At 38.7% G+C, this 22,582-nt stretch overlaps 1 protein-coding gene across 1 annotated transcript in view; it reads right to left on the bottom strand.

Annotated features, from left to right (window-relative positions):
* Positions 1–22,582, bottom strand: part of Vps13 (vacuolar protein sorting 13C) — a 66,352-nt gene that overhangs the window by 26,390 nt on the left and 17,380 nt on the right. Inside the window, 26 exon segments of the mRNA XM_089729708.1 lie at positions 427–583; positions 1,483–1,680; positions 2,354–2,462; positions 2,548–2,684; positions 3,569–3,655; positions 4,269–4,418; positions 5,212–5,349; positions 6,040–6,233; positions 6,536–6,682; positions 7,279–7,504; positions 8,206–8,352; positions 8,788–8,945; positions 9,406–9,542; positions 9,709–9,875; positions 12,276–12,545; positions 13,057–13,272; positions 14,244–14,483; positions 15,773–15,928; positions 16,243–16,475; positions 16,559–16,661; positions 17,066–17,203; positions 18,288–18,571; positions 19,605–19,755; positions 20,599–20,668; positions 21,727–21,920; positions 22,295–22,469. Of these exon segments, the coding sequence (XP_089585834.1) occupies positions 427–583; positions 1,483–1,680; positions 2,354–2,462; positions 2,548–2,684; positions 3,569–3,655; positions 4,269–4,418; positions 5,212–5,349; positions 6,040–6,233; positions 6,536–6,682; positions 7,279–7,504; positions 8,206–8,352; positions 8,788–8,945; positions 9,406–9,542; positions 9,709–9,875; positions 12,276–12,545; positions 13,057–13,272; positions 14,244–14,483; positions 15,773–15,928; positions 16,243–16,475; positions 16,559–16,661; positions 17,066–17,203; positions 18,288–18,571; positions 19,605–19,755; positions 20,599–20,668; positions 21,727–21,920; positions 22,295–22,469 (4,382 nt within the window).

The following is a 22,582-nucleotide window of genomic DNA, read 5'->3' as shown; positions in this document are numbered from 1 at the left end:
CAGTAGTTATAACGGAACATCCGTAAAAGCCACTGATTTATATATCAGTATAGATTAACAACAGTAAAAAAAGTAAAACGTACCCATTGTAATCGATAACTAAAATTAATTAAAGCATCTGAGTAAATTACTATACTGATTTAATTAATGTTGGACATTCCGAGTTGTGAGTCCGCACGGGTAGGTAGTACCACCCCGCCTGTTTGTGCCGTGAAGCAGTAATGCGTTTCGGTTTGAAGGGTGGGGCAGCCTTAGAACCTAGACCTTAGAACTTATATCTCAAGGTGGGTGGCGCATTTACGTTGTTGATGTCCATGGGCTCCAGTAACCGCTTAACACCAGGTGGGCTGTGAGCTCGGCCACCCATATAAGCAATAAAAAAAATCATTACTCATATCGATCAATCTATAAGAATGACAATTTTACCTTCGACGGAGAAAAATATTTCTGCGGTTGGTGTGTGCACGGCTTGCAGCGGAAGCCTTAGTATTTCGCCGGGCGGGACTTCCCCTAACAATCTGACTTCGTTTCCGCTCAGTGTCATGTAATATACCGATACGTTGACGGATAATGTGTTTGTTACCTATGATAAAGAACAACATTAAAACTTGACTTCAATTGCAACGTATGATGTCATAATAATATGTGGTTAATTATTGGGTATTATTAATTTATGACATAAGTTGAACATGTCGTACATTTTGTTCTCAAATGACGTCAAACGCAGTGAAGTTGGCTTCGTCAGAGCATTTATTGCGAAGTAAACTTTAAGCTTTACTAAGCTTTAATAAACTTTATAAACCAGGGAATTAAAAAAAAAATGTTGACCGGTTTTTCTATTAGGTATATCTTTTCTGTGTGTTTTAAAAACTTCGAGCTGCGTATTGAAAAGGTGGAAGGAAACGCTTGGTTTAGCGGTGTCTATAATAGCACCAGCATATTTCTTTCCGTGAGTGTTGTAAAATACAATAAAGATTTTTAAAAATAATGTGCCGTCGCTTTCTTCATTATCACTCATTGGTTCATACCAATATGGCATGATTTGTACGTCAAGCACAAAAATCTATCGAATTCGTAGTGTAAATGTATCGAGTTATCAATACAAAAACTGATGGTTACATTAGATGGTATTATTCGATAGTCAGCCATCAAGATTTACGTTACCGTATGTCAAATCAATTTTAGTGCTCTCTATTATCAGTATAAGTTTTGAGTTTCAAGAAAGTGACGGTTCTATCGCGAAATTCATTCCTGCCGCTGAAATTAATTCTTTTTATGGACGGTAGGGGCGCTGTTTAAAACATTTTTTCTGGATAGCGATTCGATAGTCATTCGTTCTCGCCCCTCTGCAAGCTTTCACGCAATGATAGTCTTCGGTCGCATGTCTTGTTGCGGGTGGTGGTATTACGTCGTGAAGTCTATGGGTCCAGTAACAATTTCTCTCAACTCCTCAACTCCTCAATGAAGTAAACTTGTGCTTACTTGCACGACACTGCGCAGATAGATGTGCAAGGCTGCATCTTGCATAACCACGTCCGAGATGAGCCCCCGCGGCTCGGCGGCTGCTACGTGAGGCACGTTCCTCTCCATAGTGCCGCTGGTGAGTTTCCGTCCCAGAGTGAAGTACCTTTTGTCGGCACGTTCGACGGGTATCTGAAGGTCTTCGTCTATTTCCACAATCTGTAAGATATTTTGTTATTTTTTTTAAGGCTTTTAACTACAATTAGGACCCTCAAAGTTAAGATAAATGTGAGGCATTAATATATTTTACCGATTAAGTTATTTTTTTCATGTTTCCGTTCGAGATTCGTGGAGATTTTTTGTTAAGTACATGTCAAGTGCGTATTAAATTAGAAAACTTAGTATCTATCCGGGATTTGAACTCTGGTACATCACAACGTTCAATACGCTAACAACCGAGACGTTAGACTACAGACACGACAAAAACTATTTTCAATATAAAATATACCTTTATCGAAAGTATGAAGAATACGTCTATCTCGTTATCTAACATAAAATTTTTCATGACAAATTTTCAATCCAAATCCCAAGACTGCTGTTTTTTTTCCTACCTATTCTCTGGTAGCCTAAGATGCTATTCCAGCTACGACAATACGGGCACGTGAGCTCACGGGCTAAACCTGAGAGAATTTGCTAACACTAGCCCTAGCAAGAGCAGTGCTTCGTAGAATCTACCACCGGATCGGAACAGCGACCCACTGAGAAAATCCGGCGAGAAACGCAGTGGGCGCTGCTATCAACAAATGCCGTTATGACAATACATGAATGACAATCAGAATCGGTGTCAGGGTTGGCACCTGTGTTATATTTAAATCGGTGATAATATTCATACCTTAACATTTAACTTCAGGGGCGGTGGGGGTTCGTTAAGTTTCATCATATTCAGACCGCCATGCTTCAACTGAAGCGGTACGCACGCGCCCGACTCCAAAACGACTTCCCTACAAATTTAAAATAAATAGAGATTATCGACTTCCACAAGAGGAAGCCCGTGCAAGAGTTTTTAATATTCATGTACATACATACCTGTAGTCAGAAACACTTTTGTCTTCGACGATAAATACGGAAAAGTCGTGGTTGTCTTGTAACATTAGCCTAGCAGTCAGGCCGGTACAATTGTGCAAAACGTACGGGGCACCATAGAATTTCTTCTTCGCCATTTGCTAAAAAAATTTAATTGTAATTTTAATTTAATTAATTATATATTTTTTAATATTATACCCACTGACTAATTTGTTACTTTAAAATAAGCCCTAATGTAACGTTTTTTTTCGGTCGGTCGTCTTCTCTGCATAAAGACGTAAAGTGCAAATTTCTGACGAGTACCGGTAACACACTGAAGATGGCGCCCGTATCGTTTACATTTTTATTGCTTAGACGGGTGAATGAGCCCATCTGGCATATTTGTGCACTTGTATCTTCTATAGATTAGGTATAGGTGAATACTGCCTCCCAGCTCGGTATACGAGGCCGATGTCCCAATTGAATTGTCACGGCTCTTACACATATTTTAAGCCGGAACGGATGACTGCTTCTCGGCATAAGCAAACAGGATGGTGGTACCTATCCGTTCTGGCTTACAATCACATGTAGTAACTGCGCACAGTATTTTTTCTATTTTATTGGCGTATCATAGATGACATATAAATCGACGAAAACCAGCTGCACCTATAAAAAAGTATCACGTTCTGCCTGAATCTGAGCGTGCAAGCGAGAGCGCGGAACAAACGATAGAGAGGCACCATTGGCCCAAGCGTTAATTTATCTCTCTCTCTTTCTCTCTCTAACCCTTCCTTTGCATTATACAAAATAATGACAATTCAGTGATAATAATTTAATTTAATTCATAAAAGTATGCAATTTTTCATCAATGCTTCTTTATTACGTTATCACGTAAAACTATCGTCCGTAAACCGAATTTACAGACAACCAATTTTTTTTTACATGATCTTATTATTTTCTAGTTTAATTATTTCCTTAGAAAAAATTATACAAGTCTATGGTATTTGAACACCGGCACAAGCGCATCGCTTGATACGGTACTTACGTCATCAGACTTTGATTTCGATACAACAGAAGAGTCAGATGTATCTGCAATGGCTGCAGAGAATGAGTTGCCAAGTTGGGACAGAACCTGTGGAACAAAAAACAATTTTGTATCATACCATCACACCATTCAAAAATCTAAGTTAACCTCTCAAGCTAGAATTAAATTCTTAAATACTTTAACAAAAAAAAAATGAAACATAAAAATTTAAGTTATTCATTGTATAGCTTTTAAGAATCATGATAAACTAATTTGAAATACTATTTGGGTAGCTGAATGACATGCATATTCAAAACCAAAATATGTACTTGGTAAATAATGTTTTTATTCTGGTTACAGATTACTTGTAAAAGATCGATAAGGAATGCTCTATTATTTTCCCGCGTCCCGAATAAATCCGGCTAAAATCTGTTTTATACCGTTAAACGTTGATGTCACTGTACAATAGTGCGCTCTCGGTCAAGCGTGAAATTACAGTAAATTTCCTCATTTATGAAAAAATTTCATTATATTTTTTCGATAAAAAGAAATCTTTCAGATAGCCTTTGTAGGCAGTGAATAGACGACCCACCTGATGGTGAGTGGTTACCGTCGCCCCTGGACTTCAGCAATGTCAGGGACAGAGCCAAGCCGCTGCCTATTTTACCATTTATTTACCACATTCTCGGTAAAGAAACACATGAACACAATTAAACCTTACCTCCATTCCGGTTCTAGTGATAGTAATTTCTAATGGTTCGACGCTCGATATCGTGACGATTTTATTCGCTTGTCTCTGAGCGACGGCTTTGAAGTTTGCGGCCTCGTCTCCCGTGTCGATCTGCAGCTGTTCTTGTGGTCGCATCATCACCTAAACAAATAAACTGATCAATCTCCGGATAAACAAACTATATCGCTATTCTACTTCATTCCTGGTTCACAAACAAATTATAATAAAATTATTTTACAAATTACATTTTTCTTTATACAGATTTTTTCTTAATTTTTATGTTTTTTTTATTGCCTCGATGTGTGGACGAGCTCACAGCCCACCTGGTGTTAAGTGGTTACTGAAACCCATAGACATCTACAACGTAAATGCGCCACACACCTTGAGATATAAGTTCTAAGGTCTCTGTATAGTTACACCGGTTGCCCCAACCTTCAAACCGAAACGCATTTCTGCTTCACGACAGAAATAGGCGGGGTGGTAGTGCCTACCCGTGCGGACTCACAAGAGATCCTACCACCACTACCATGTTGCGAACAAGTTAGCTTGGCACTGCGATTTTATTAGTGTAAATGGTGTAGGTAATCATAAATATAAAATTCCAACCTTGCTTCTTAAAATTTCGTTGGCATTAACAATTTAAAATGTTAATATATTTTTTTTATTCTGAGGCGTTACGATAAAATCGATAGTGCAATTTAGATAAATCTGCGAATACTTATTAAAAATCAACATTACAGGCAGTATGTTTGCTGACAAAAATTAAATCAAATCTAGTGTTTTCGATCACGAGAGCAAAGATTAAGAAATATTTTAATACGTTATTAAAACAGAGTACATGTGCTTACGAACTAATTATTTGCAGTATTCTAACTGAGGTACATAGTTAAGCATTGCCTACGTTTATATATACCACAGCTATATCAATATTCACCTCCATTTTAAGTTCCCACGGAATATGCTTGTACTGGTAATCTTTCATGACTTCGACGGGCTCGATGAGCGGCTCCCAGACCGCGCGGCCCATGTTGTAGTACGAGACCTGCATGGCCCACGTGGACTCCAGGTAGAGCTGCAGAAAACGTCACGGAAATTGAACACGACACAATCATAGACAAAATAGACTATTTTTGCATACCTCTTTTGTTGGAAGATATAAAATTCCTAAAGGTTCAGAAAATGTTCTAGCGTGCTAGCGTATTGCTATCTATTAGCAATGTATTTACCAGTTGCTTTTATAAAGCGTATAGCAGTCAACGGTATTAATTTTAATGGAATTAATAAAATTCAGACTGGGTCAGACTGGGTATGCCCCCTACTTTTTTCCTATGTTCATGCGTAGCCGGGCGTGTAGGTGAGCTCACAGGGCTCAAGCCGGGAGTGTTGCTAACACTGACCCTAGCAAGAGCAGTGCTTCGCAGAATCTACCACCGGATCGGAAACGCGACCCACTGAGAAGATCCGGCGAAAAACTCAGTGGGCTGTGTCTGTGGGTTAATTTACTCGTCGAGCCCTTCGTCGCAAGCGACGGGTTCGACGAGGACGGTGGCCGGTGCTTGAGGTACCTAAAAGCACCGTTAATGGATCGGGAGAATCCGTAATGAAATGTATAGGGCTGCCTCCCACAAGGTGGACCGACGACCTATTGAGGCTCGCTGGGGTCTGTTGTAAGCAGCGCAGGACCGATGATTGTAACTAGGCTTAGGGGAGGCCTGTCCAGCAGTGGACGTCTGTGAGCTGATAGATAGATAATAAAACTTACATCCGAGCTCCAATCCTTAACTTGTCCGCTGAGCGAGGCTTGCATCACTAGGACGGGGATGGTTTCATTGCCGATGTCCATCTCTAAGGAAACTATGATGGACGGACTGGACAGCAAGCATATCTCCCCGACGGGCGGCTTCGTCGTCACTTCGGGGTATTGCTCTTCGAGATTGATAGCCTCTTGGGCTACCTCTGTAAACATAATATTGATTAATCTATTTATTGCGACCTCTGAATTGGGGCTACTAAATATCATATTTCCATTTGATATTGATTCAATAACAACACCTATAATAAATAAAGACCTTAATATTCTCTTGAAATATTATTATTATCACCAAACTTATTGTTTACGTTTTGACTTTGATATGTCCCCTTTGGTTCCTCGTCGATTTGATATGTTCTTGTTCGAACGAGATCAATAAAGTTCATAGCAGTAGACGGCGGCTTATGAATCACTTCCGATGTTAAAAGTGAAATTCAATAAAACATACCAGTTTTTAAATACCAATGCGCGTTCGGTTTCAGAGGCTGTATATCCCAAAGGTTTTGGTAGATGATAGCTTTGAGCTCTTGTTCCCCGTTGTCCTCCTCTCGACTTGTCATCGTTGCCAATACTCGATTCAGCAGCGCTATGATATCTATATGAACGGAAAAGACATTATATTACTTTATATTAAACTAGATTATATTGAAGGGTAGACCGTTATTGAACTATTAGTATGTAAGAAGATTGCATTAAATAAATAAATTATATTGAATATAAACGAGACTTCGAGTTCACGCCTCAAGGTAGCATACAAGTTGTGTATATATAGGCTGTGTATAGCGAATCGTGAGTTTGTTCTAGACCAGTGATGGGCAAAGTACGGCCCGCGGAAGTATGTAATCCGGCCCGCCGAGAGTCCATCCATCCTAAATATTCTAGTCAGCATTTTGGCGCGTAAAATAAAATCTGACCTTTATAATTGAAAACCTTCGAATTTTTAGTAAAAAGTATTTTGGCGTAAAAGTAAAATATAGTAATTTAGTAATAAATAGTATAGTAAAATAATAATAATTTGGCGTAATAGTAATAGTAAAATGTATTTTGTTTATTAAAAAGCTTTAATACAAAATGCATTTTTCATATAATTCTGGCCCTCCTTCTAGAATTTTTAAAACTTTGTGGCCAAATGTTTGCCCGCCACTGTTCTAGACTATTCTAGTAATATTTATAAACAGTTTTCACTAATACCTGGTGAAACGGTGATTTTAATATCGGTGACGGACAGATCCACGTGCATCCCGCTATCCGGAGGCTGCGAGAGCGCCAGCGAGAGGTGCGTCGGAGCTAACAGGTACCGCGGCGTCGACGGTCGTTCTTCTTGTCCGATGGTCCTAATGACCATCTGCAGGCCGGAGATACCGCCTTCCGCGACCATACGCTCGGAGCTTTGTCGAAGCTTAAACCGAGCTTCCATCTAAAGACAAGACACACAATTTTATAGCTACAAAATACTGGACATAATAATGAATTGGCAATGAACTAAAATGAACTACAGATTATATAAAAAGTAGGATCCGATTACAAGACCTCTAGCACTTCTGAGACGTGGACCCTCAAGGCCCGTACCCGATCGAGAATTGACGCATTTGGAATGTGGTGTTGGCGCAAAATGTTGGGCGTATCATGGCCGGAGCGCCGAACAAATGTGTCAATTCTCGAGGAGCTAAACCTCAAGACCCGTCTATCTGTATGCAGCGTCTCTTCAAGTACTTCGGACACGTGGCCCAACAAAATCCTGAGAACTTGGAAAAATTAATAGTTGTAGGTCACGTAGAAGGAAAGAGAAGCCGAGGAAGATTGCCAACCAGGTGGACGGACATTGTCAAGGAGGCCACAAACACCAGCGTCCCGGGCGCCATTAAGCAGGCCGAATGCAGGCAACATTAGAAGCTGGTGCAAAAACTGGACCGAGGTGGTCACGACCCTCAGTATTTTTTTTTTAACCAATAGAAATTAAATAAACGAGGAAACGACAAAGAAGAAGAAGAAGCACTTCCAAAATTTAAATCTAATCATTTAAAACGAACATCTATAATAAGACATTAAATTTTATTTAAATTACGTTAATTCGTTACGTAATGGAACGCAATAAGCTTATTCAGTCAGTTAACTTACATTCAAAACTAGAGCGTCACAATTCTTCTGCTCGAGCGACTCGACCAAAATAATATCCGGTTGTTCAATTTTTATGTTTACAGTCATCATCGATAGCTTCGGTGTTTCCGTTGTTGTTGTTGGAGCTACTGATGATATTTTCTTGCGCTGTAAAATCGAGCAAAACTTTCAGTTTATAATAAACACGTACGAATGCCTCAAAGTGCTTCCCATTTTTGTGGAGTGACAGCCCTACGTCACGGGTGCTAATTCGAAGTGAGAGAGCGGATATCCATTTAAAAAGTTTCCAGGGCTGTTAAGCTTAAGTTCATTACCTAAAGAGAATACGTACAATATACTATTGGTATTATTATAGTACAAGAACACTGCCAGTCTATATTTGTATCTTTATTCTGTACTTTTAAAACATGAGTATTGAAGCACAGCAAACAAAATGTCGTGACAAAATAAAAGACAGAACGGCTTATGTATTCGATGTCTGCATAACCATTTGAGTATTTCTAGCGAAATTACAGACGGATTGCGTCATTTTGTATCGCTAGATATAACAGTCAAATATTGCTCGTTAATAAAATGTCTTACGGAAGCCTCCACAGATTTGTCGGCGGTTTTGACTTGTTTAAGTTCTTCTTTCGCGTCGGCGGGCGTCTCCGCGGCGAGCCCCGTCGTCATGAACTCCGCTATCTTGTTCAAAAAGTCCATCGCCAGAATCAGATTGAAACTGAATATTCTCATGTCGACTGCAACAAAATGTTTGGTTTACAGAACGGAAACAACACAAATATTATATTATTATTCAATAATATTCAATACGTCAATAATATCATCATAATATTGTTGAAGTGAAAACTTCTTTAGCATTGTCATTTTTAACGGAATGAAACCAAAAATTACAAAATTCGATGAATCGGAATCGATAGTAGAAAAGTAATAGTATGTTTAAGACAAACATATACATCTATAGAAAATAGCTTGCAAGAGAGAGAGAGAGAGAGAGAGAAATAGAGAATGACATGAATGAGAGATAATTTTTCCTAAGGTTTCATTTCTAACCGCACGTGAACTATCATTAAGGTTGGCGAGTAGGTAATTATAATTTAATAATAGCAACACTAGCACTGATTTCAATGGTTAAACCATGTTTATGGCTAACAGGCGTTTTTTTCTGAAGAAAATGACAATAAAAAAAATTTTACTTACTGAAAGTATCGGAATTCTTCATAGTGTATGTTATGTCGATCATGCTGCGAATTTTGTCGTGCGCTTCCATAATAGCGTTGTGCGATCCGTCGTCGTCTACGGATCTTTCGCGTTTTTCTCTTCGTCGCTCCAGGTACCTAATAAAGCGTATTCCAATTTATTAATCACAATATACATATCGACGCTTGAAAGGCAAACGTGACTAAGCGACAATAACTGCTTTATACATAAATGATAGGTTCGATGCGCAAAAAATTTATATTTCGCAATAATCAATAGTGAGTTGTCACCATGAGTGGTTACCTTGTGATCTTGGCGCCGCGGCCGGGCCGCGTGTCGTCCAGCGTACAGTCGACTAACAGGACTGACGTGTGTATGGAGCTGTCGGAGAACATCCGCCCCTTCACGGACAGAAGCGCCAAGCAGAAACGGGCCAACTCCACATCTTTCGTGAACATGGTATCTGCTGACTAAACAAAGAACTTTACTGCTTAACTAACTGACCCAGCAGACTTCGTAGTGCCTCAATCGATAAATGAAAGACCTAAACTTTTGTATAAAATAAACTTAAAACAAACAAAAGGAATCCGTCCGACGGGGGACACATCAAAGGACAAACAAAATTGTTATTTTTATTTAATTTCGAGCATTTTCATATTTATCTACCTTTTAAATCTTCTCTGGACTTCCACAGAGAATTAGCCAAATCGGTCTAGCCGTTCTCGAGTTTTAGCGAGACTAACGAACAGCAATTGATTGAATTATTTGAACTATTTATCTGATTACAATTGAACTATTTATCTGATCACACAGTCGTAATACCTCAATGATTCCTATCTAATTCAGTAAAGTCGTCGTGGCCTAAGGCCGGTTACAGTGCTCCACCGACCGTCTGTGCGTACGTCAATCGCGCTTGTCGTTTATATGAAAATTCATAAATCATTACAGCGCTGGACTGACCGTACGCACGCGCATATTGCTACGCATTGCGTACGAGGTCCGTCGGTCTAGCGCGTCTGCATGCGTGCCGTCGGTCGACCGACGCGCTATGGAAACAAATGAACGCGTTCTGTGCTGCACGGATCGACGGACCGACCGTACGGATGTCTGTATCATCATCAAAAAAACCGATTTCGTATTGAACGTGGCCAAATATATCGACACCGAGCGCCTAATCACCGAGGTTCGTCTTCGTGAACCGCTCTGGGACAAAGGCCACGTGTTATATAAAGATCGTGATGCCAAGTTAAAGGCCTGGCAAGAAGTATGTGCTGATAATTCATCAAAACTTGATCGTCATTCTGAAATATGTAATTAAAAAAACTTGAGCGTTCCTTAAACGTTTTCGAAAATAATAAGCAGAAATTAAACTATTTGCAAACGTTTCCCTTTTGCGTACCGACTATACCAATCCGGTCAGATTGTTGGTCAGGAGAGCACTGAATGAAGCAAACTGACGATCGGTTAATGCGTACCGTCAGGACGGAGCGTACGCACAGACGGTCGGTGGAGCACTGTAACCGGCCTAACGGATAAGACGTCCGGTGCATTCGTATGTAGCGATGCACCGATGTTCGAATCCCGCAGGCGGCTAGCATTTTTTCTAATGAAATACGTACTCAACAAATGTTCACGATTGACTTCCACGGTGAAGGAATAACATAGTGTAATAAAAATCAAAGCCGCAAAATTATAATTGGCATATTTACTGGTGGTAGGACCTCTTGTGAGTACGCAAGGGTAGGAACCACCACTCTGCCTATTTCTGCCGTGAAGCAGTAATGCGTTTCGGTTTGAAGGATGGGGCAGCCGTCGTACTATTACAACTGAGACCCTAGAAACTTGAGAGAAGAACTTGTCTCAAGGTGGGTAGCGACATCTACATCGTAGATATCTATGAGCTCCTGTAACCACTTAACAATATATTTTTGGAAAGTTTTGTTTTGAATAATAATGTATTCATTAATACTATACGATGTTTAAGCACGGAATAGCTAATACGGAAATAAACTATTATAGTCCCCGGCACGTAACTTGGCAAGAGTCGTTAGATGCACAGAAGTCGTTTTTTAGGTTTCTTTGGTTGTCAAGCGGGACGCGGGGAAAGACGTAGCACCGTTCCGAGCGCGCGATTGGTGAGTCAGTCGACCCTCCCCTCCCGCACCGCGTCCACGTTCCGTTCGCTCCTGGTTACACATGCGCCTACTAAATTGTAGGAACCCTTTGTTTATATTGAGTATTTGTTACGATTATTGTTTTAAATTTAGTTTTTGTTACGAGTGTTATTCTTTTAAATTTGTTTGCAATGCCAGGACCAAATACCAATGACCATATAGTCGATTCAGTCACTGAGTGTTTTATTATTTACGACAGTGACGACAGCGACTCTTCGTTGTGTCAACGATGAGGAGCCAACTCCTTCCACCAGCTCAGGTGCTACCATAAATTTAATCCAAGGGGTAGCACTATTAGAAAATGATAGTGACGACGGCGACACATAATTTTTAATATTAAGTATATTTTTTTAAATAAACTTCTTAACTTTTAATTGTATTTTATTTATAACACCTAATACACTTCACGAATTCCTCTCTTTTCTTTAACTTTCTTCTAAACACACAGGCTTAAAAACAAATTATGACAAATAAAAAATTAAATTATATGCGGGCAATAAAAGTGACAATTTTTTGTTGCAATTTGCACTATACTCGACATTACCCCCACTACACCAAAACCTTGCCAACTTACGTGCCGCTTACTATACAATATCAGGTTTGTCGACGGGACATATCACAATTAAAAGGGATATTAAGTTTAATAAAAAAATAAAACTTAAATATTTAAACATTTTAAAATGTTTTTGTACTTACACTAGTCGTGTTCATGAGATCTATGACGAAGCTGTCCATGGTGAACATAAACTTGATGGTGGTCCTGGGTTTCTTTGTGTCGTCCGTGTTGACCACAGCTGTGGTGGACTTCACTTGCCCTTTGCTCGTCTGAGTTTTGACGGCAGGCTTAGATGTTGACCTCTGTAAATTAGGAGGCACTTTCGTTTCCTCCACTTTGCTCTGCCCTTCTTGGAGGTTTTGGTTCAGAATTTTCATGATACTCTTATAGTCGCTGTGGCCTATGGTTATCTGAAAACCGAACATTAAATGAATACCTCAGAAGATACAATTTATTCCATTTGTATTACTCAATGTTTAATTAAGTAAATAGAATAATCAAATGTGATTCTTAATACAATGTTACTTGTTATTTCATAATTTAATTCATCTTGATAAAATTTTTCCCCGCAATGGTTTACATGCGGTTCACCACTTTACTACATTTTATTGCCTTTGCTGTTGGCAATTCTAATGATACATAAATAGTTATTGTCACTCGTGGACGCAAGTATATTTAGAGCGCAATGTATTGTTTAACTAAATCAAATCCAAATCAAACACAATTTTTTAATTCGAGATGATTTATGTTACAATGAAACACTATCTATTATTGTTATGTTGGTACAATATTTGCGGTTAGAAGGTTTAAAATGATCTAAACGTTTTCGTTAACTGTATTCTGTTTTGGAAATGTTACTGTACATTTTTTATTGTAAACAAATTAAATTAGTGTGATAAATAGTAAAAATCGAATACTCACAGCAATCGTCTTCATTCTGCCGGATATATCCAAGTCAGGTAACGCTTCGTACCAGGACGACAGGCTTCGTTTGACGAAGAGTTTGAAGCTGGTCGGTCGTAGCAGCTTCCTTTCGTAGCTGTACTCTTGGTGCTCGTCCGTTAGTTCAACGCAAGACACCTTCATGTCTTCAAGTTCAAGAGTCAGTTCGTCCACTGTTACTTTATTGCTCACATCCTGGGTGGAATTTATTAAGTAAACTCATTAAATCATTCCACCCATATTCTCTTATTATATTACTTTATATATAAATTCAAGCCATCAAGATGGACTCGGTGGTGGAGTAGTTAGCGCTCCTGACTGCCGCGCTGAGGGTCGTGGGTTCGATTCCCACATCGGGCAACAAAAGAAGCATCGGGTGATGAACAGGTTTGTTTGCTCTTTGGCTGAGTGTTTATTATCTATTTATACTATATATATTAAAATATATATATATATATATATATAGGCATGCATATCAGTCTCTGGTACTCATAACAGAGGTAATCCTACTAATAGTGCGTGATTTGTTCCCAGTTATTTTTTATAAAGCAAGATTGATATAAAAACGCTTGACGTGAGGTCGAAATCTCAAATTTTTTAATAAATATAAAGAGTACGCGAATTGTCGAATCGGAACAGATGACTACTTCGCCGCAGAAATAAGAAAGATGGTGGTATGTATCGTACCTACAATATGCCCTACCAATAGTATGATTTATAGTATAAAATAGTAAAGTATAAGATAGTAAAAATCGTACTGTACTGTAATGTTTCGTTTGTACTATCTACTAATCTAAGAAACCAATTGAAATGTTTTTTTTTTTAAATAATAATTTATTCAATTATTGAAAATGCAATTCCTTTTCAAGGTAACCTCAAAAAGATTTAACCAGTGACATGGTACTTCTTTCAACTTTCTATCAATTTCCTTTTCATTTAATAAATAATTTATATTTTATATAGGTACGAATTAAAGACAAAAAAGTATCTACCCATTGCCGTCTAACTCTGATTAATTTATAAGGAAGTTACGTAATGAAGCAATCACGAAATATGCAAACTGATTCTTATTTTCTTAAATTAAAATATGACAATTAATTCCAAATTTAATTTTTTTTTAAATGTTCAGTATAGGTAAAATATTTTTACGATATTGTATTACTCACCGCAACAGGTAAGTCGACGAACCGATTATTAAGGTTCATTCGTCCCAGATCGATCAGCATGGCGTTTAGGCTCTTCGAGTTCTCCGGCACGACGATAATGGGCGCGGCCAGACGAACTTTCAGCGACAGCTTCGTCGAGTTCTGGTAGGCGCTCTGCACGTTGGCCTTCGCGGCGTCCGCGGCCTGCGACGACGCGTCGATGATGGCTTGCTGAGCTGTTTGGAAATTGTTCAAGAATTCCTGAAAAAGTACATAACTGTCATGTAAATTATGTTGTGCAAACTGTGGTTTAGATTTGTTTTTTTTGAAGTTATACTTCTTTAGGCGCGTTATGAAAAATTAATGAGAGTGAAATTTTACGATGCGCGCGCACCGTGACACAAATTAACAGAATGAAGTTGCCCACTAAATCGCTCATTACAATACGACCGACGTAACTTGGCGAGTCTGAATATAGCCGCAGGTGAACTTCCCAAACCGTACCGAGAATTACCGAATTTATACGATGTCAAGAAAAGGGATGTCCAATATGCGTGTTTGATGATGTTGTTTAATCGATTTTTTTTCAAATTGATTAAAATTTAAATAAAAAAGAAATACATTTAATAAAAATAAAGTATAAATTCTTACGCGCGTACATAAGTACACGCACCCTTTTTTTCTATTCTATCAGTCCACAGACGTCCACTTCTGGACATAGGCCTTCCCCAAGCCTCACCACACCGGTCTGTCCTGCGCTGCCTGCATTTAGCAGAATTTAGGGAATTTTGAACACTTTTAACCCCCTACCTTTTGTTTTTGAACCTTTCGGGTTTTGTGAACGGACGGATGTGAGTCGATTAGTAGTTGAGAAACCAGATTTTTATTTTGTGTTTGTAGCAGAGTTGTACAAAAGTGACGTAGCCTTACGTAATTAATGCGAAAAAAGTTTACAATATTGAATTTTAAAAAAATTGTGTACATTAGTTAAAATCATTAAGTTAACTCATCACATTTTTAGCGTAGACGGATACGCGAACCTCAATAGGTCATCAGTCCAGGGAGGCTCACCACGCTACGTCTTCCATTTTTTTAGGTGAGTAGTGTTAAGAAGTTACCGCTGCCCATAGATTTCAACAACACAAAAACCACTACGTTACCACCAATATTCACGTTGGATGCAGGTTGCAACGGGCCGGCCGCACTAGACATCAGTTAGAGAGACCTATGTTCAGCAGCGGACAGTAGACAGGCTAAGATGATGATGAAATACCAACACTAACTTAAGAGTTCCAAGTGTAGTATTATAGTAGAACGGTTGCCTCACTGTTCAAAGAAAGGAAAGCAATAATGCTTCACGACTGCAATAAGCAGGAAGGTGGTACCTATCCTCGCGCGGTCACAACACGCCCTACCAAGGTGTAAGACGTTCAAATCGTCTATTTTTACCAGATCATTTTTGCTCAAACAAGTAGGCATTGAAAAAAACCATTTTTATCACGTTGTCAAATAGAGATGAAGAGTTTTTCAAATAAAAATAAATTACTTACCAGCATAGAACTGACGTACCAATTCAGGAACACGATACGCAAACAATTGATCTGTGCATCGACGGACATGTTCACGTCGCTCACGGTCGGATAGTGCTCCAGATTGTACAACACTATTTTTAACTTTATAACATCACCGCCGAGCACTTTCAATATCTAAAAAACGTATATGTGTCCATTACATGTTCTTTATTTGAACAATTAACAGAATTTTACTTAATTTTACTTTTTGTTTGTTTCTTAGATGGGTGGACGAGCTCACAGCCCACCTGGTGTTAAGAGGTTACTGGAGCCCATAGACATCTACAACGTAAATGCGCCACCCACCTTGAGATATAAGTTCTAAGGTTACAACGGCTGCCCCGCCCTTCAAACCGAAACGCATTACTGCTTCGCGGTAGAAATAGACAGGGCGGTGGTATCTACCCGCGCGGACTCACAAGAGGTGCTACCACCAGTAAAAAACTTACCTCTTTATGAATTGTAACAGGATTAAGATCTTCCACTTTAATAGACGCCATCGCGCAATCGACTTCCGTATATGAACTCTTTAGGACAAGTCCGGCAGTGGCACCCTGCAGTCTCACCACGGACAAGAGACGCTTGTCTGTGGCGAATCCGATCTCTATGGCGCCGATTTTAACGTTCACTTTCAACTGTATGCTCTCAATTTGCTTACGGCGAGTCGGTTTTGTAACGTTCACTGTAAATTGAAGTGTAGACGTATTTGAATAAATTACAATTCAATTATGATTATTCGAGATACGAAATTTTGATTTTAAATACCTTTAGATTTGGCTGCGGAGAATTCTTCATCCTCCATAATGGTTTCTAGAGGTCCGGCGTGGGCTGTTCTATCAACCGTGCTCTGTATGGCTTGTAGTCTTGTCTGAAGTGGAAAAACATCAGTAATTTCAACATTGTTATTATTTATATGATTAAACGTAATATTCTTATACATATTATATATCTATGTCACTGAGTTTCTCGCCGGATCTTCTCAGTGGGTCGCGTTTCCGATCCAGTGATAGATTCGGCGAAGCACTGCTCTTGCTAGGGCTAGTGTTAGAAAATTCACCAGACTGAAACCTGTGAGCTCGCCTATACGTTAAATGAACCTAGTATAACCCCTCGAGGTTACTAGGATAGGTAGGAACAAAAAGTTATTCAAGCAACTAAGATGAATCTAATGACATCTCTAATATTTGATATCCATCTAAAGGCTTAGGCCCGAAAAACGTTACCTTAGCTCAGCTTTAAAAAAAAAACTTTATAGAAAAATTTTAAGCTTACCTGGTATTCATTGACAATAACCAATATCTCCTGCAAGCCTTGCAGATGGAGCAAAACTCGTAAATTGGTGAAATCAAGCTCGATCAGTTGTTCTACTGAACCATAGTGACTGCGGAATTCTGGACACTTTTTGTCGACCTGTCAAAAATTGAAAAGAAAATCAATCTATCTGTTATAAATAGAGGGAAGAGGTAAGGAGTACCATTTTGTATAAGGGACGAGTTGAAAAAGTATCCACCTGTATGCAGCAAATTGTTGTTGGAAAACTCACTGAAATAACCTTGGTGTAGGAAGTGGAAATGATATGAATATAGCAGTTTTAAAGAGTGAAGTGTGGCAGTTTATGGTTTTTTTTTAAATCTTTCCACTTGCTACTGTGGCGCCACCTTAATTTGTTCCATTTCAGCTTACACTTTTAATACACTAAGATGTTGCTGCCTACTTCTACCTTCCATACCAATTAATGATGTGATTTTCTAGAGAAATATCAAACAAAGTGACTAATGCGGCAAAGGAATGCGATGCGACTCAGTGTACAAATTTATAAATGCAGCTTTACGTGTTCTAGATTGAGATTCATTTCTAGGGGAGGGATAACCAAAAAATATGGATGGATTACGTGTATATAATACGAATGTAGTGTAGAAAAAGAGAGAGAGAGAGAGAGAGAGAGAGAGAGAGAGAGAGAGAGAGAGAGAGAGAGAGAGAACATACTTTATTGCACACCAAAACACAATTAACATCAGAAAACAGTCAACAAGCAGATACGTTTGTACAATAGGCGGTCTTATCGCTAAAAGCGATCTCTTCCAGACAACCGTTTAACTACCCGAAATTCTGGACAGATAAAAATATAGCAGGTATGTTGCGGTGTACTATTAACAGCACATTATTAAAGAAAATACATACATACAATAAATATATATCGACGCTTGAAAGGCGACAATAACTGCTTTGTACATAAATGATAGGCAATAGCCATATTCGATGCGCAAAAAAAATTATATTTCTAGGTCTATTAAAATTATTTCAATCCTACAGCTAGATTCGTTAAAATAGATTTTTTTTCAGGTATTTCAACTTTAAATTAGGCTACTGTAAAGTTCACGCATTGTCGCTTGGTCACGTTTGCTTTTCAATCGATATATATACCGTTAAACACATTACGATTATTAGTAGTGTAGTAAATCGGTCTCTAGGAAATCAAGTAAAGGGTACTCACATTACTGTAAGTGACGGCGAACAAGTACTTGTCCTTATCGACGCAAGCATTATCGGCATTAGGCTCCGTTTCCATAGCAACCACATCGGGTGTTTCCAGCATGGGTATGACGCTGTGCCCCTCCCTGTGGTGCTTCATATCCAGCGCGCCGAGCCTCACGGTAGCCTCGAGTGTAAACGTTTTCTGAGTGGCCGTGAGCTCTAAAAGGCTTAACGAGAACACGAGGAACCTTTCGTAGCCTTCAGATATGTTTGTAGGTTTCCTGTTTATGCTGAGTACCAATTCTGTAAAAACAATACACGAGATCAGAACGTGGCAGACAGCCATCATACAATACAAGATATTTGACAGATTTCTGAATCTCGCTCAAGATAAACTTGCATATATACAAGTTCCGAACAACAACATTTGGGCCGTCGGTCTACCGAGTAATTACACCCGCTCGGTGTCAGATCTTCCCTCTGTCGCATACCCCCACAAGAGCAGAGCAATTAGTAATAAGTGTTCGAATCCCGCAGGCGGGTACCAATTTTTCTAATGAAATACGTACTCAACAAATGTTCACGATTGACTTCCACGGTGAAGGAATAACATCGTATAATAAAAATAAATAAAAAAAAACCCGCAACATTATAATTTGCGTAATTGCTGGTGGTAGGACCTCTTGTGAGTCCGCACGGGTAGGTACCACCGCCCCGCCTATTTCTGCCGTGAAGCAGTAATGCGTTTCGGTTTGAAGGGTGGGGCAGCCGTTGTAACTATACTGAGACCTTAGAACTTATATCTCAAGGTGTGTGGCGCATTTACGTTGTAGATGTCTATGGGTTCCAGTAACCACTTAACACCAGGTGGACTGTGAGCTCGTCCACACATCTAGCAAAAAAAAAAAAAGCTAGCTCCTCCTACCTCATGGTCTTCAGTAACCACTATACACTAGATTACTCGCTATTTCATTCACACAAGACAGCAATAAAAATGTAGTCATACAGAGAATCATATTTCAAAGAGAGCAATAGTTTATGAATTGTTTTAAAGTCGTCGTGGTTAACGGATAAAACGGCCGCTGCGGTCGTGGCGAATGATACGCCTATGTCGATGTTCGTATCCCGCAGGCAAGTACCAATTTTACTAATTAAATACATGTTCACGAATGACTTCCACGATAAAGGAAAAACATTGTCGAAAAGAAAAACAAAAAAATTTTTTTAGTAACTGTACAATTCAATTTCAAACAAGATAAAAAACTCCATTTAGTTGATTGCATTGTAACTAGCGCTTTCAATTTGACTTAACGTAATTACATTCACGTTACGTTACCTTTCATTATAAAGAAGGCTTCAACTTCAGTTAACTGTATAGTTTGCTCGTCACTCTTCCGTTCCTTTGAGCGAGCTGTGTCTCTCTTTTGTTTTTCAGCCGGATCTAAATACTTCAGTAAGGACAAACTTGATCCTTTCGAGTCGCTTGGCTGCAAACATTACATATATTTTTTTAATTAATCACATATTTTTTGAAGGGTGAAGGAATTTTAAGTAGTTTGCGCTCAGAAATTTACTATTTTTTTAAAGAAAATAATTACGTAAGCTACGAAAAGATTTATATGAAATTAAAATGTAGTAAGTATATACTCATTATAACTAAACTATACGATGATCTCGAATTAATTCTTTTTCGTATTAGTAGACTTTTAATTACAGCTACATAGTCAACTGTTTCTTTTTTCAAATTTGCCAACTTTTGTACTTAAAGTTCAAAATACTTTTCGCAGTTCTATGTTACTCAATACGTTTTTATGTTTAGAACATGTAACAAAATTTCAAACCACTATAACGGTTTAATCTCACATTTAATGGCGTCATTATATTCTTTCCGACGCGGTGAAATTACGAATACAGTTTTCATGGTCACGGACGACTAAGGTTTTATTAAAATGCTATACATAGAGATCTGAATGTTGCACTAACTGCTCAGTTGTAGATTATAGCCGTGAAACTAATTTTAATTACGTCTACATATCGCGATAAACAATGAATATACTAACATGTGATATTACGAGTATTTTATGCTAACTGTTAACTACATTCTGTGTTTACTCTAAAGCGTCATTATTCACTTCTAATTTTTAAGTTACCGAATCTTCAGCATCTTGTACGGAAGGTTGATTTAACACAATAACACGGCCGGTCAGTACATAGGCAACTTTGTAGACATAAATCTTTGAAGAAAAAATAAAATAAAAGAAAAAAATAATGTAAATAGAATCGAAAAGGCTACTTTTTCGTTTTGGCGTTCGTTAACTAAGTATACAGACCTTCAACTGAGCCGATTCTTCTGAATTAGGTAACGGCATACTGACTAATATTTCACAAAGTGTCAGCAATCTGAAAGTGTGGAAAACTCATTACGCATGGAAAAAGTCTAGTAATAAATATTTTACGAGATCAAACCGGTTCTCCATTTTACAAAAACTCGATTTTACACGATTTCGTTTGTGGTTTTATGTCGACCTCTTTGACTATCCTAAGAACGGTCACAGATATCGTAATATCGTACATTAGGATCTATTAAAAATTATTTGTGACAATGCTTCTTATTAGAAAATTATTGTTTGTTATAGTGAGTTCGTCATTTCAGATAAAAAAACAATAGTAGAATTATTTTGTCCGTGCAGTTTGGGTCATAAAACATAGCCCGACTAGGGCGGTGAGCATGTTGCGCGAGCGCAACGTCATTATCGATAAAAACAAATGAGTCATCGAAGACAGGTACACGGCGGCGGGGTGGTATACGAAGGGTGGTGAGACATTGTTATGTTATGAGTCATTTGTACTTACCTGCAAATTACAGTACATTATGTCGAAGAGAAATGTGTTTTTATGTATTCGTTCTCTGAATTTCTTTAGTGACACAATGGCAACTCCTTTGTTTTGTATCAAAACGGCAGAATTTACTCAAAATAATATTTGCACGTGTTGTTATCAACAATGTGTTAAAATTTAACACTGAAATAAGAATAGATCCCGAAAAGTTACAAAGTGTTAATTTCTGCCGTTCTCGTTAACTTGCTGCGGCGATATGTGGCGTAAGTGTTCGATTACTGATTTTTCTTTCGTTTTTATCACTAACCCACAAAATGACAAAACTAAATACACTGTCGATAACGCTTATCGACAACAATAATGCGCATCACTATGCTCGTCCATAAGGCTCGTGAGTGGAAGAGAGAGCGAAATACTCGCTTCACCGCAAACTGCACGGACAAAATAATTCTACTATAGCCTTTTCCCAAATAACTGGTAATTTAATATTAAATATATAAGCATTGCATTTGCAGCGTTAATTGCACTGTAATTATCTTTTGAGTTGTACTTCTTCTGGCACACGTGTTGCGTACATTTTAATAAATATAGTTTCGTGAGAGCAGTACAAACCAACTCACCGGTCTTCGGAGGCGCTTATAGCGATTTTCTCGAGTTCACCCCGGACTTTGATCTTCGGCATTCTCGGATCGTCCGTGATCAGACATTTGTGTATTTGTATGACCAAGTTCGTTGGCTGCAGTAAGTGCAGGGACGTCGCTTCGTTCGAAGCTATAGCAGACTGCCAATCTTCCGATGACGTCGCTATAACGATCTAAACAAACACACACTTTAGTCTGTGCTTTTAAAGCAACCCAAAATCAAACCCGAAAATTATAATTTGCGTAATTACTGTTGGTAGGACTTCTTGTGAGTCCGCGCGGGTAGGTGTCACCGCCCCGCCTATTTCTGCCGTGAAGCAGCAATTTATTTCGGTCTCAAGGGTGGGACAGCCGCTGTAACTATACTTGAGACCTTAGAACTTATATCTCAAGGTGGACGGCGCATTTATGTTGCATATGTCTATGGGCTCCAGTAACCACTTAACACCAGGTGGGCCGTGAGCTCGTTCAACAACCTAAGCAATAATATTAATTTAAAAAAAAACACAATATATATTTGAATTAACTGTATTCAAAAGTTAGTCACCTGCATTTCGGTTAGTTTCAGTGCCATCTTATCGTAGCTGTGCTGGGTTATCTCACGAAGAATATCTTCGTCTGCCAATCCTTCTTTATACAATTTGTGTACGTCAAGGGCTTGGGAGCGAGGTTCGGACTTCACGTTTATAGCACCAAGTTTCACGACAACACACGACTCTTTTCTTTACATGAAAATCAGAAGTTTTGATGAGCTTCATCATTACTGGTGGTAGGACCTCTTGTGAGTCCGCACGGGTGGGTACCACCGCCCTGCCTATTTCATGAAGCAGTAATG

The sequence above is a fragment of the Bombyx mandarina genome, chromosome 09 (assembly GCF_030267445.1).
Source record: "Bombyx mandarina strain Sakado chromosome 09, ASM3026744v2".
NCBI lineage: Eukaryota > Metazoa > Arthropoda > Insecta > Lepidoptera > Bombycidae > Bombyx > Bombyx mandarina.
This window is presented reverse-complemented; position numbering and strand designations above follow the sequence as displayed.